Consider the following 13,462-nt stretch of genomic DNA (forward strand, 5'->3'; position numbering starts at 1 on the left):
CTTGGGAATTCAAAAAGGATTTGACCATATGGACTTTGGCACATATGTGACACATTATAGGATTAATGTGTTGGACCAAGATAGCAAAAAGATGACACACAAAATGGGGTGTGGCTACACTAGGGCTTGGGGGTATTTTTGTCACTCTTGTGACATTTTTGATAATATAAGTGTGTAGCTATGGTATCCTATCATCCTAGGGTTTTCAAGTTGGTGAAATTGGAAGAGAGAAAACATCAAACTCTCTCTCCCTAACCCCTTCAATCTATCACATCAAGGGAGGGTGCTAGCACCACTCTTCACTTGTTGTCTACTCATTCTCTCATCCTATTCAATCCTTGGTGAATAGCTTTGGGGAGGTGCATATCTTTGTACCTATTTGGAGAGCTACAAGGTGGAGAATCAACATCAAAGGGAGAGCCAACAACAAAGGGACCACTCCCTCTACTTGAACACCATTCTTGGTTTCAAGATTCGCTCCAAGGGCATGAACATCTTATCTTTCTCTCAAATAGGATTTAGAGAGTCTTTGGTGCACACATTCATAGACTTATAAAGATTGGGACCAAATGAGACTTGCATGAATCCCTAGTTTATTTAATGTTTCCGCTCGTACTTTGATTTCATATTAGATATGGCTTGCTAGGTGATTTATACTCTCAAAGTTTGGTTGTAGAGTTTTTAGAAATCTCTACACAACACCATTCCCAAAATATTCCCTTCAAAAATATGGATTGATAATTAAAAAGAGAATAAATGATTTTGCAGCCTGGTCAGAGTCAAAGTCAAAAGTTAAAGTCAAAGGTCAAATTGTTGATCCGAGACTTGACGCGGTCAACATACGGTGAATAGGACCGATGCTTGTTAGACAAGTTAGTGATTTAATTTGTAAGTCATTAAACAAATTAAACAAATTAGATTAGCTTAATGAATTAATTAAAGTTGTGGAACTTTAGTTTGGGTCCTACGTGACTTAAAATATTTATTGAAATGGACCTTATAGACTTTGGCAAAGTGTGACACATTATGGGATTAATGCAGTAGACCAAAGTAGCCCAAAAAGGCCAAGGATAGGGAGGGTGCTGCACATGGGCTCTTTATGGGCACATGTGTGACAATATGTGTAATAACCCAAACCTAAATTCATATTTAATTAGTAATTTATTAAGAAGAAAAGACAATTTTGCCCTTCGAATAATTTATTAACGAAAAGTTGACTTTTTGACCGAGAAAGAATTTGACAATTCCACATACATCGTTGCATAGAGTACGATGAAACGAGTTCGTAGACACGAAGTGGACTCAAATCGGAGCTTTAATGAAGAAAATATGGTTAAAATATCATGAGGGGCAAAATGGTAATTTGAAAAATCAGATTAAAAACCTCACTTCTCTCTCTTCTCCCTCAGTTTCTCTCTCTCTCTTTCCCTCCCTCCCTTCGACAGTCTCTCCAGCCGACGTCACCTTCCTCTATGAACCACCGCCACCGGCCACCCCAAGCCGTGAGACCGGAGCTAAAACGACCGGTGTCACGCCGCCACCATACCCCGCCCAGTCCGCTGCCAGCTGCCGGAAACTGCAAAAATCGAGCAATTTTGACAGAAACTTCAACCCGCTCGTTCTCCCTCAATTCTTCTCCAAATTTGTCGAGTAAGGTATGGATTTCTACCTATTTTCCACGCTCTAGCTGATGGTTGGGTAGGTTTGCATCGATTTTGACCGTAGATAGCTCGGTTTTCAAATTGGAATTTGGCCGGTTTTCGGCCTCCAAGTTCGACCACTTTCGATCAGTTTTTGGGGTAGGTCGAAGAACAAAACTGGCTCCAAATATGGTGCTATACCTAGGGTAGGAGTTTGGACCCGTGATTTTGAGATTTTTCGGCGATGCGTAATCGCTTTGGACACCCAGTGCTGCCGGCGCGTGCGGCGGCGCTTGGGTGAGGGTAGTGAAGTGGCACTGTGTCTTGATGCGATCCTTAGATTGTCACGAGCGCGTAGGAATTCACGGATCTCAATTTGGATACCGTTTGAGCCTCGAACGGATTTTACATATTGTGCGATTTTCGGGTTCAATATTGTTGAGCCGTTGGATCGTAATCTTTTTCAGATATGTTACTCTAGATAATTTCATAATTGTGTAGGATTCGACGGATTGTGAATCGGAGTCCCGGATACCCCGAAATCGCGAACCCTAGGGCTAGGGTTTAGAAATTATGCGATTGCACGATCGTGATCAATCCGACCGTCTGATCGAGACCAAACCCTCGGGACATATGTGCTAGATATATTGGAACTTCTAGCGGCGTCCAGATCATATTGTGAGGTCATGGACCCGTGGGGTCCCGGGTTGATTTTTTGGGGACTTTAACGCTTTTTGAGTCCCGAGATACTGCTAAACTATTCCAAGCTTTTATGGGCATTCACGCACGTACTTCTAGGAGCCGAGGGTCAGGGCTTTTATATTAATACTATATTGTATTAATAAAATATTATGGTCATTGAATCAGGCACCCAGGCACCAGTTGACCCACAGGAGGGACCTTCAAGAGGTCCAACGAGCTCGGACTACCAGTGAGTGGACTCTTTGTTTTTATAAATGAATTTTAACCAGTTCAGTTTCAGTTATAAGCTATTCTATGCTTTTGAATATTTTATTTTGCATGTTGCCGAGAAAAATCCTCTTTAAAGGATACAGGAAAAGAAATTCTAGTTAATTATCAGATAAATGGTAGCATAATTTTAAAGGTTATAGGAATTCAGTTATCTAGCAGTTTTTCTTCAGAAATTTTATATTTTCCTAAATCGCCTTGTACCCAGATATTAAATGTTGCCTTCGGATTATATTGGTTGCCTTCGGTTTAGTCAGCATGCTTGACAGTTGCCCCACGAGTTCCTTGGTACTCGAACTCGTGTGGAGCGAGTAATGCGGATAAAGGTGGACTACGGTCCCCTGAATCCTGGGAGTTGCGGCTCGGACTGACCTCGTGTCACTGAGACCTGCGAGTATGTGTCACCCATGGTGATGCAAGGAATTGACGGAAATAAAGGGTACACCTAGGTGGTAGTTTTAAACTGTTTTCAAAAGTAATGTTGACCATGAATATGATTATATACATGTATAATTATATACGTGCATTGATTTCAGAAATAAAGAGAACAAGTTAGTTTGTATAACTGTTTTTACAGTGGGGTTAGTATGTTCATATGCTATTTTCTTAACTTTGTTTTTGGGTCCACTCATCCTTTTTCATGTTTTGCGCCCCCAGGCAGTAGACGTGCACAGGAATCCACCACCGGGCCGTTTTTCACCTTCCACGCCTTTCTTTTGATGTAGGATTTTTGTTTTGTAAAAGGATTAACTCCTTTGTAAATTCTTAGTAGTTGCTCTGATATTTTGCCATAGACTGAGAATTGAACTGTTAAAATGTATATATATGTATGCTGGCAATTGGTTGTACATATATATACTTGTTTGGCATGTGAAAAAGTTTTGGTATTGAGCCAGTTACAAGGGAAACTCTGCCGGTTTTTCGGTAGAAGTCAACCTTGTTATTTTATCGTGCGTTGCATAGAAGGGCAAATAGGTCATTCGTGCCCGACATCCGCCAGGTGTCGGACACGCACAGGGTCCGGCTCGGATTCCAAAGCGGAATTTGGATCGGGTCCTGTCGTGTCTATATATTCATAGCCGTAGCACCACACCTCCTTAGGGTTTTTCAAGTTAGATATTGAGAAAGAGAGGAAACATCAAACCTCTCTTCCTTGCTCTCTCTTGGCCGGCTACTTGAGGAAGAAAAGGCTAGCACCCATCTTCTCCTCAAGCTTCCTTATTCTCCTATTCCATTCCATCCTTGGTGAAGATTCTTTTGGGGGTGCACCCTTAGTGTGCCAATTTGGAGGCAAGTGTGGAGAGCCAACATCAAATGGACCAATCACTCTACTTGAACACCATCCTTGGTTTCAAGATTTGCTCCAAGGGTATGTGTTCTTAATCCTCCTTGCAATAGTTGTCTTAAAGAGTCATTAGGGCTATTTTCATAAACCTATAAAGATTGGGACCTAAGATGAGACTTATATGAATCTCTAACTATTTCCTTGGTTCTGCTTTATTTGATTTCATATTTGATATGCATATGCTAGATGATTTGTTTTCTCATAACTTCAGAGGATTTTAGAAATCCCTACACAATAATTTTCCTTCAGTTATACGATGGTAGTGTTGTGGGATAAATTTTGTGACTTATTGAATTTTAGGTTAACATTGTGTTATTTTATATTAATATTCATTTCAGAAATTTTTTGGATTTTTTAATTAATTAAGCCATGTTGGTTAATATTAAATGAAATTGATGATGTGGCACATGTCACATCATTTGGACTCAAATTTGATGTACAAATTTGGTGTCCCTAGTATTATTATTATTATTAAAAATATTGTTTACCACATAAGCCTCATTAATGGACATGGGCCTGGGCCGGGCTTTAACGAGTTGAAGGAAATATATGGGTCGGGACGAGCTGAGCTTTCATCATAAAATTAAAGCCTGAGCCCTCCCCATGGGCTGGGATTTCATGGGCCACACTGGACAAGGCCTGGGCTATCCCGATTGGGCCGTACCAAAATGGGCTAATTTTTGAAAGTTTAGAAAACAATAAAAAACTTAACAAAAAAATAGATGATTTTCATTCAAAGTCTGAAATTACAATTAAAAGTATAGTGTGATACAAAAGTCTTGTACAAATAGTCTATTCAAGCCCCTTCCAAACGAATAGTCTATTCAAGCCCATTCCAAATGAATAGTCTATTCAAGCAAATAGCCTATTTATGCAAAAACAGAGTCTGATACAAATTAAAATTAAAGTATAAACCAAAAAGATTTTAGCATTGAATTGTCTCATTTTCATATTCACTTTCAACCTCTTCACTGGCTGCCATCCAATTTGGTATTGATGCTTTGATGTTCATTAATTCTTCAGAGCGTTGCTCATCTTGTGCTGCATCTTACATCCTTGAATTTTCTAAGGCCAAATCTTTCAAGCAAATTAATTTTTCAATTGTATTTGGACTCAAACTAGCCCTCTTATCGGATACAAATCTGCATTAAAACATGATTCTGATGCTACAGAGGGAAAATAGACAAGATAACAAAAACCAGGTGATGAAGCAAAAATTGTGAGGAGAGGCAAGGGATTTAGAGGCATACATACCTATTGGACTTGGATCTTCTTTTAAACCCTAATTCGCACACTAGGATTGTCTATTGGACTTAGATCTATAATGACAGATGTGAAGAGTGAGGGGGAGAGAGAGAGAGAGAGAGAGAGAGAGAGAGAGAGAGAGAGAGAGAGAGAGATGAAGATAGAGAGATGGAGAGAGATGTGGAGAGTAGGGGTGGGCATGGTTCGGTTTGGACCGATTTTTACCTCAAATTGGAACCGAATCCAGTACTATTTATGACAGGACTCGGCCCAATTTCCACTTTGGAATTCGGGCCAAGTTCTGTGCGTGTCCGACACCTGGCGAATGTCGGGCACAAAGGACCTTTTTACCCTTCTTGTTTCAAATTCTTTTTAAAATGCCCTTAGACTTCTGCCGAAAATTCGGCAGAGTCTCCTCTGTATTTTGACCAAACCCAAAATTTTCCACCTGTTAAACAATCAATAAATTCACACCAACTGCCAGAATATCTCAGATAACAGATCTCAACTCCAGTTTTTCAACTCCACTATATATCAGAGCATTTTCTAAGTTTCAGGGTTTCAAGGATTTTCTACAAAACTCTACCTTACGTGGTGACGCGGAAGCTTTGAATGGCCCGGTGGTGGATCCCGCGTACTTCTACGGTCTGGGGGCGAAAAACAGATTGAAAATGTGAGTGGACAAAAATAAGTTCTTGAAAACAATTTTATAAACATAATAACTCCCATTTAAAAATTAAGTAAGGATCTAAATCGAGGGTTTGTCTATATTTCAATACAGGGTATTCAAATAAGCATGTAAAAACCTATTGATGACTGGGCTTGTATAACTGAACAAATATGTAAAGATATAAATGCACGAATATCAAAGAAACTGATATAAAATAACTGAAAGTCATAGTTGAATAAAAGAAAACTCAAAATCCTTTGAAAATACCACCTATTTGTACCCCTGTCATATCCGTCAATTCCCCTGGCAGGTCTTGGGTGCCACGCAGTCTACCCGAGCCGCAAACTGGCGAAATCAGGGGACTATGATCAGCCTGATCTGCCGGCAGGTCCTCGATGACACCAAGTCACTCGAGTCGCTCTGGCAGGATGCAGGGGACCGTAGTCAGCCTGATCCGCAATCCTGGCAGGTCTCGGGGACACAGAGTCAGCTGAGCCGCAATCCTGGCAGGTCTCGGGACACCAAGTTTGCCGAGCCGAAAATCCTGGCACTCACGGTCCGAGCGTCCCCGAAACTTGTGAGGCAAAGTCAAATGCACTGACTGAACTGTAAACAGACTAGATGTCCGTAGACATCGGTCCGTCTGAGGGTAATCACCAAATAAAAATGGGTACGTGGTGGTTTTGAAATAAATTCCTTTAGAAAAATATCTGATTAATAACTGTAAAGCTCAAATTGTGCTGCTGTCTCATCTGATTCCAACATCAAACTCTGTTTCTATAACTTGTAAATAAGCAGCACAGACTTATAGAACTATTACTGTACTAATCATGTTCGGAACCATAATAAAACTTACTCAAGATCAAATAAAGAAATTTATTCAAATAAACTCATTTATAAAAACTTATTTATATAAAATCAATATAAAATCACTTATGAAATCTTAATTATAGAAATCCTCTATATAACTCATTTATATAAAATCATTCATGAAAGAAAGTCCACTCACTGATGGTCCGAGCTAATTGGACCCTTCGAAGGTCCCTCCTGCAGGTCGACTGGACCTCTGGTGCCTGATTATCCAGGAATAATAAATCAATAAACTGCTGAAATAAAAGAATTAAATTAAACACCCTGCCTCCGGCTCCTAGAAATACGTGCACTCAACTTAAAGTTACTCTTATGCTCACATTAGCTTTTTAGATAATTAGAACGGTCTTAAGAGACCCAAAACCTCAATAAGCGATAAGCTGCCAGATCGGCCGATCCGGGACCCCGTGGGTCCACGGTCTCCGATGGGCAATCTGGGCTCCTCTGAAGGTTCCTTACAGAGAAGGAACCATGTTCTGCGATTTTGGTCCGAAACGGACGGTCGGATTAGCCAAAATCGCGTTATCGCTTAAAATCCAAACCCTAGTCCCAGGGTTCGCGATTTCGGAGTATCCGGGACTCCGATTCGCAATCCGTCGAATTTTACACGATCCTGACATCATGTAGATCAACATATCCGAAATTCAGCGCAATCCGACGATTTGACGACAAGCACCCAAGGATCGCGCTATATGGAAAATCCGTTCGGGGCTTAAACGGACTCCGAATCGAGATCCGCAAAATCCTACGCGCTCGTGAAGACACGAGAATTTCAAAACTGCCCAGAGTTACTCCACCACCCTCGCCCACGCGCCCCAGCACGCGCGGGCAGATTTGGGTGTCCTAAGCAATTTCGGGTGGCCGGAAAATCTCGGAACCAAGACTCCAAACTCCTACCCTAGGTAAAACACCCCATTTGGAGTCACTTTTGTTCTTGGACATACCCCAAAAAGTGGCCGGAAATGGCCGATCACGGCGGCCGAAGTTTCGGCCAGATTTCAAGTCGAAAATTGATCGCTTTAGAGCTAAAATCGATCGAAACTCATACATCCATCAGCTAGAACATGAAAAATATCTGAGAAACCATACCTTACTCGATTGATTTGGTGGAGAATTGAAGGAGAAAATCGAGCTGGAAGTTTGAACTGGAATCGGTGAACATCCGTCGGAAATCGTGATTTTCCGACCAGCTCCGGGCGGCTCAAGGGTGGAGGACGGTCAGGTTATGACGGCGAGAGGGAGGCGGAGCTGCTGGTATTGGGCCTTTTCCAAGAGCTTTGAAAACCAAGGTAATAGTTACTAACAAGAGGTATTGGACCCCTTTCCCACAAAAAAGTAATCATTACTTATATATATAATTATATATGTAGCTGGCCTATGGGCCAGGCTTTAATGAGCGGGTTAGACTGGGCCTTTGTGGGTTAAAGTGGATCGGGCCTATGAGTTGGGTTGAGCTTTAGACACTCTAGCCCAGATTTAGCCCATTAAATAATGGGTCAAGCCGGACTTTATTTTTAGGCTGGACGGGCCTCCATCAGCTCATGGGCTCATGAGCCAAATAAACAGAAGCAACTTTTTTAAAAAAATGACAGCAAAGTGGCCCTAAATAATGGAGAAAGTTCCGTACAAAAGAAAGATCATAGTGGAGTAAGGAAGGGAAGGTTCCCGCCCAGCTTACTGAAACAAAGACAAAGAGCTTATAATTAGAAGATAATTTCAAAAGGAACGCCAGAACATTACTCAAATTTCAGTACTCGTTAGAGAGAGAGCAAGAGAGAGCGTTTGTGTGGCGGGAAATTAAGGGGAAAATGAACTCGCCGTCGTCCTCGGCAGAAGAAGCCCCTGATCTGGTGTGCCAGCTCGACAACGTCCAGGGTATGGTCGATGCCCTCACCACCGTCCGATGGAAACGCCAGCAGGTGGGTCGGTGGGTTCCTCCCCAACTTCAAATTTTTCACATATGCCACAGATGAATGTTGGTTAATTTTTTATGCTTTGTGGAAGACGAGTCTGCTATGATATCTAGGGCTTTTTCATGACTTACCATTTTGCAATTTAGGACGCAGTCATGGAATTATCAGAACACGGCGTCGTTTTAATTGTCGAGGAAACCGGTTGTCTTCAGGCCAAAGTTTATCTCCAGCGTGAGGTACTACAAATACTACCGCAAACACTTACTTGATTTTTCACTTCTTACTCACAGTATATACAAAATGCTTAATCACCCTGTTTCTGTTTGGCTCCCAAGAAAATCACAACAGATCAGATTCAGATGCCTTATTTATTTTTTGACATCGCTGAGAAAATTTCTGTTGGTTGGTTGGTTGGGTGTTGGTTTGTAGCTTTTTACTCGTTATGAATACAACGGGCAAGGTCGGCCCAGGTTTGGAGTCAGTTTGGGGCTCTTTGTGGATTGTTTGAACACATTTTCAGTTCCTGGACAATCAAGCATTCTAGAAATTCGATATCCGGGGCCCGACATGCAGCTTCTTCTCAAGTATCTTCTTCTTCTTCATATGCTCCATTTTTCACTGAATTACTTAAATCATCTTTGATTTTGTACCACATTGTTGTGTACCTTTTATCACATGAATTACATGAAATATTGTGTTGTCATCCAAACTCTTTATGGTGCTCCACACCTATATTTGCTTTTCTGCTGCTTTTCAAGTTCAAAATACATTTGGATTTTTTAAATCTATTTTGTGAACTCTTCCCCTTCTTTCTTTCAAAATTGAATATTCCTTGTAGATTTTGTGATAGCAGATAAGTTGTGTTCATTTGGAGATGCTTAAGTCAACAATTGTAATAGTAATACACTAGCTACTTGTTCATGATCCTTGTATTTATGCTTTCAATCCATGACAAATCAATCAAATCTTTTCATGACAGTGTTTTCTTGCATGTTCTGTTAGGTCTGTTGATTCGTTGGATGCTTGCGTTTATGCAGAGATCAGGACAAGAATCCCAGATACAGTTTCTTGGGACTACAATTTTGAACCTGGCGGGAGCACCCCACTCACTTTCACTGTTAAGGTATGATCATTCATATATACTCATATGAAGAGCGTACAAGCTGCTCTCTCCTTCATCATTCTCTCTCTCAATAATTAAATGATTACATACAAGCTACTGAAATTTCTATGTAATGGGGATAAAATAGAAATCAGACCTGGTGTGACTTTGTTATAGGTTCAGAATGCCCTTTAGCATGCTGCTTCAAGTGCAACAAGGTTGCAACTGAAGCGTCCCCTGAAAATCTTCTTATACATTCTTCACATTGCATATTTCCTATTTCCATCTGGCGAAATGACTTTCTTCCATATCTGCTTGTTTTAAAAGTATTTGTTATTTCCATCTGGCCAAATGATTTTCTACCCATATCTGCTTCAAAAAACCAAGATTTGTGTTTTAAAAGTATAAAGAATTGGTTAGTTACTGACAAGAATCCATATTATCTTCAATTTAACCTCTTTTCCATTTAATGAGTGGGTACCTTCTCCAAAAGATCTTCAAATTAATTTCTATTGATCACCTTATTTTCATTATCAGTTTTACCTGCCACTATATGTGTTGTGCATCATATTTGTCATAAATATGAAGTTTGAGGTTAATAAGATTAGAATGGTCAAGGTGTGTGATAGTTTAATGTAATTGAAGTATTTATCTGGACATCATTTGTCTGTGTCTCTGTCTGCCATCTTGGAATCACGAATCAAATTAGTTCTTTGGGCATATATATAAATATATAAGATAATGGATATGCATGCATTACAGTTGAGGTGTGCCATTAGTGTATGCTGTATCCCTCGGTGCTCTTTAAGGTCATCAATCCAGAGTAATAAACAAGGGTAATTTTTTATATTAGAAAAGGGGGTAATGAGTGCCACAAGGAAAACCAAAGGGAGGTCCTCTAACCCAAGGGGGCGTTATCTAATTTTAGCCCTTTAACCGAAAAACAAAAGAAGAGGGAAAGAATGCCAATTAATGATACTTGTGGAGGATGAGTTCATGTATTCACTGAACAATATGTAGTGAGTAGCACTCGAATATAAATGTTCTGGATATATCGAATATGTTCTTGACTCATATTGAAGTTCTTTTTACCTTATTGTTGTTTGACATCTAATCTAAACAACAGTCTGCAGCGTTGAAGGAAGCAATTGATGATCTTGAGTGGCCTGGATCAAGCATCCAGATCAATCTACAACCAGTTCCTCCTATCGTTACCTTCAGAGGTGAAGGCCATGGGGATTTGCAGGTAAATATTGTTTCTAACTTATAAGCAATCACTTACTGTGATGATTCCAAATTTCAGAGTTCTAAATCTATCTTTATTGCAGATAGACTTGATGTATTATGTGAATACTGATCTTTTGGTTGCATTTCATTGTGATCGTCAAGTATCTTACAAGTATGTTTTAAATATGACTTTCGAACATTACATCCACCGCACCACTTCTAGTTTGTTAATTGTGTTGGTTCTGACCCTAATGCTCTTAGGTACAAATACAAGTTCCTTCGAGCTACAACTTCTAACATTCCAGGCAGCGTCATTAAAGATAACAGAGGAAGCAAGTTGACTATTGGGAGAGGTGGATTGCTGAAAGTTCAACACCTTGTTTCAGTGGCAAGGCCGTCCACTTCACACCCACGCATCGATTCTGCTGGATATCAGCAACCTAGTCGAATTGCTTATATTGAATTCTTTGTTAAACCGGAGGAAGATGAAGACGCTGCAAACGATCGGTAGGCGATTAATGCAAGATGCTTGCAAATTCTCAATCAAGTTTGTAGCTACTGTTTTCCCACAGTAATTTGAGGGGGTGAAGTTGCCCACACCACATGGCCCCGCGAAAAACTAATTGTAACTTTCTGATGAGAGAGATGTATTATTTGATCGATTAAATAGCTTGATGGCTTAATTATCAAATTGTTATGCCCCTTTTTATCTTTTCATGTTTATGGGCGAATTCCGCTTATTTTTTATATTTAGAATTTGCATATATAACATCAGTCCTGATCTCTTGGACCCCTGTAGTTCAAGAGATTTATGGTCACCCACCGTTGGATGTAAATTCAACGGTTGACTTGAATCGGGTAATAATCATTTATGTCATATTGCATTTATATATATCATTTTGAATCATTGGATTAATATCCAACGGTGGGTGACCACAATCTCTTGGACTCCTGTGGTCCAAGAGATCGGGACTGTATATAACATATAGGCAACATATATCGTCAAGAGCGAATTTCCTCGCTTACTAACTTACCCGCCTCCCAAAAAAACAAAAAACAAAAACCTGACCGTCTAAAAGAAACAGTCATCTATCACATATCGCTGACATTTTTTAGGCAAAAATTAAAAATTTCTAGAGGATCGTAGGAATTGAACCCGACGTGAATCGAACACGCAACCTTCTGATCTGGAGTCAGACGCGCTACCATTGCGCCACGGATCCTTGTTGTTCTTACTTGACAACAGATGCTATATAACTTTGGAAGACAAATGAGGCTGAGCACGAGCCTACCAACAAACAGAACTTTAATAAAGAGAACAATAAATTCTGTATAAATCCATGGAATGTGGATTACCACTATTATGTCCATATTATTTTCACTTTTTGTTATTTTGTAACATATGTTATTAGTATAGTAATTAGTAGCGTTTAATCTATATTTAGTGGGTTAATTTCATAGAATAATTAAAATAGGTACTTATTAAAGATTAAGACAACAAGTTCATAGAACAAATTCTCTGTCTCTCTCTTCCTCTTATTGCTCTCTATAATTCCCCTTACTTTTATAACAAAATTAAATTTTTTTAGTGCCTCTATTTCAACCCACCTTATTTTAAAAGTTTTAAAGATAAATTTATCCTTTTTATAAAATGACTTCTAAGGACTTTGTAGACAAAGAAATTTTGGCGCAATAAATTACATTAGATAAGAAAATAATTAGGGTTCGGTGGATTGAATTGTGGGCCCCATAATTCGCTCATGTGGCATATGACTCATCAAAATTGGATTAGTTTTCAAAAGTGACACGTGTCGACATTCGACGGAGTGCATCAAATGGTTCAAAGTGAAGACAAAATTAAATGAAAGAATTTTCTGTGATTGACTTTAATTTAAATTAAATATTAATCAAGTCAATCAATCGAAGATAATTTGGTTAAATTGCCAAATTATTGGAATTGATTTTAAATCAAATCAGAATTCCACAAAGGAAGGTCTTAAAGAATGAAAGCTATTTAGGTCAAGCATCCTGCAGGAGCCTATAAAAAGGAGGCCTCAAGACGAAAGAGAGGGCTTGAACAGATCAAGCACTCAGAAATAGGGGTCGGCATTGGGACCGAAAAACTGGAACACCGAACCGAACCGGTGAAAAAAAAATCAATTGACCAAAAAAGTCAACAAACAGGACCGAACCAGTTCCAACGTGTATCGGTTCCAGTTTTACACGGCACCATACCAGACCGGACCGGTCATATATATATGTTATATATGTTTTTTATTTTTACAAAATTTTAAAATCTAATGCCATATTTTAAATTTTATAATCACTATTTTTCCAAGTTCAACTTCAAAAAATTTCTAAATGTATGAATTGGATTATTTGTTAATTTTTAAGTCAAAAAAATAAGTTATTTATTATCATTTTTATAATAAAAAAAATACAAAATTAGTGAAATACCCAATTGTAGACATGAAACTGTAA

General features: G+C 39.3%; 1 protein-coding gene and 1 non-coding gene across 2 annotated transcripts; one reads left to right on the plus strand and one right to left on the minus strand.

Moving 5' to 3' along the window:
• Positions 1-8,400: 8,400 nt before the first annotated feature.
• LOC117625669 lies at positions 8,401-11,650 on the plus strand. The gene is made up of 7 exons (XM_034357196.1): positions 8,401-8,658; positions 8,799-8,888; positions 9,082-9,236; positions 9,655-9,775; positions 10,881-11,000; positions 11,083-11,153; positions 11,243-11,650. The coding sequence occupies exons 1-7, from the start codon at positions 8,548-8,550 to the stop codon at positions 11,490-11,492; spliced, it is 918 nt and encodes a 305-aa protein (XP_034213087.1). The 5' UTR covers positions 8,401-8,547; the 3' UTR covers positions 11,493-11,650.
• A 482-nt stretch (positions 11,651-12,132) lies between these two features.
• Positions 12,133-12,204, minus strand: TRNAW-CCA. The gene has a single exon. It is a non-coding gene; the product is annotated as a tRNA-Trp (tRNA).
• Positions 12,205-13,462: the final 1,258 nt, after the last annotated feature.

Source organism: Prunus dulcis, chromosome 4, assembly GCF_902201215.1.
Source record: "Prunus dulcis chromosome 4, ALMONDv2, whole genome shotgun sequence".
Lineage (NCBI taxonomy): Eukaryota > Viridiplantae > Streptophyta > Magnoliopsida > Rosales > Rosaceae > Prunus > Prunus dulcis.

Bases quoted from the DNA above. Each gene is read 5' to 3' on its own strand.
- LOC117625669 (XM_034357196.1), top strand. From the start codon at position 8,548: ATGAACTCGCCGTCGTCCTCGGCAGAAGAAGCCCCTGATCTGGTGTGC. The intron at 9,776-10,880 runs GTATGATCATTC...TCTAAACAACAG, and splicing joins CACTCACTTTCACTGTTAAG to TCTGCAGCGTTGAAGGAAGC. The intron at 11,154-11,242 runs GTATGTTTTAAA...TAATGCTCTTAG, and splicing joins GATCGTCAAGTATCTTACAA to GTACAAATACAAGTTCCTTC.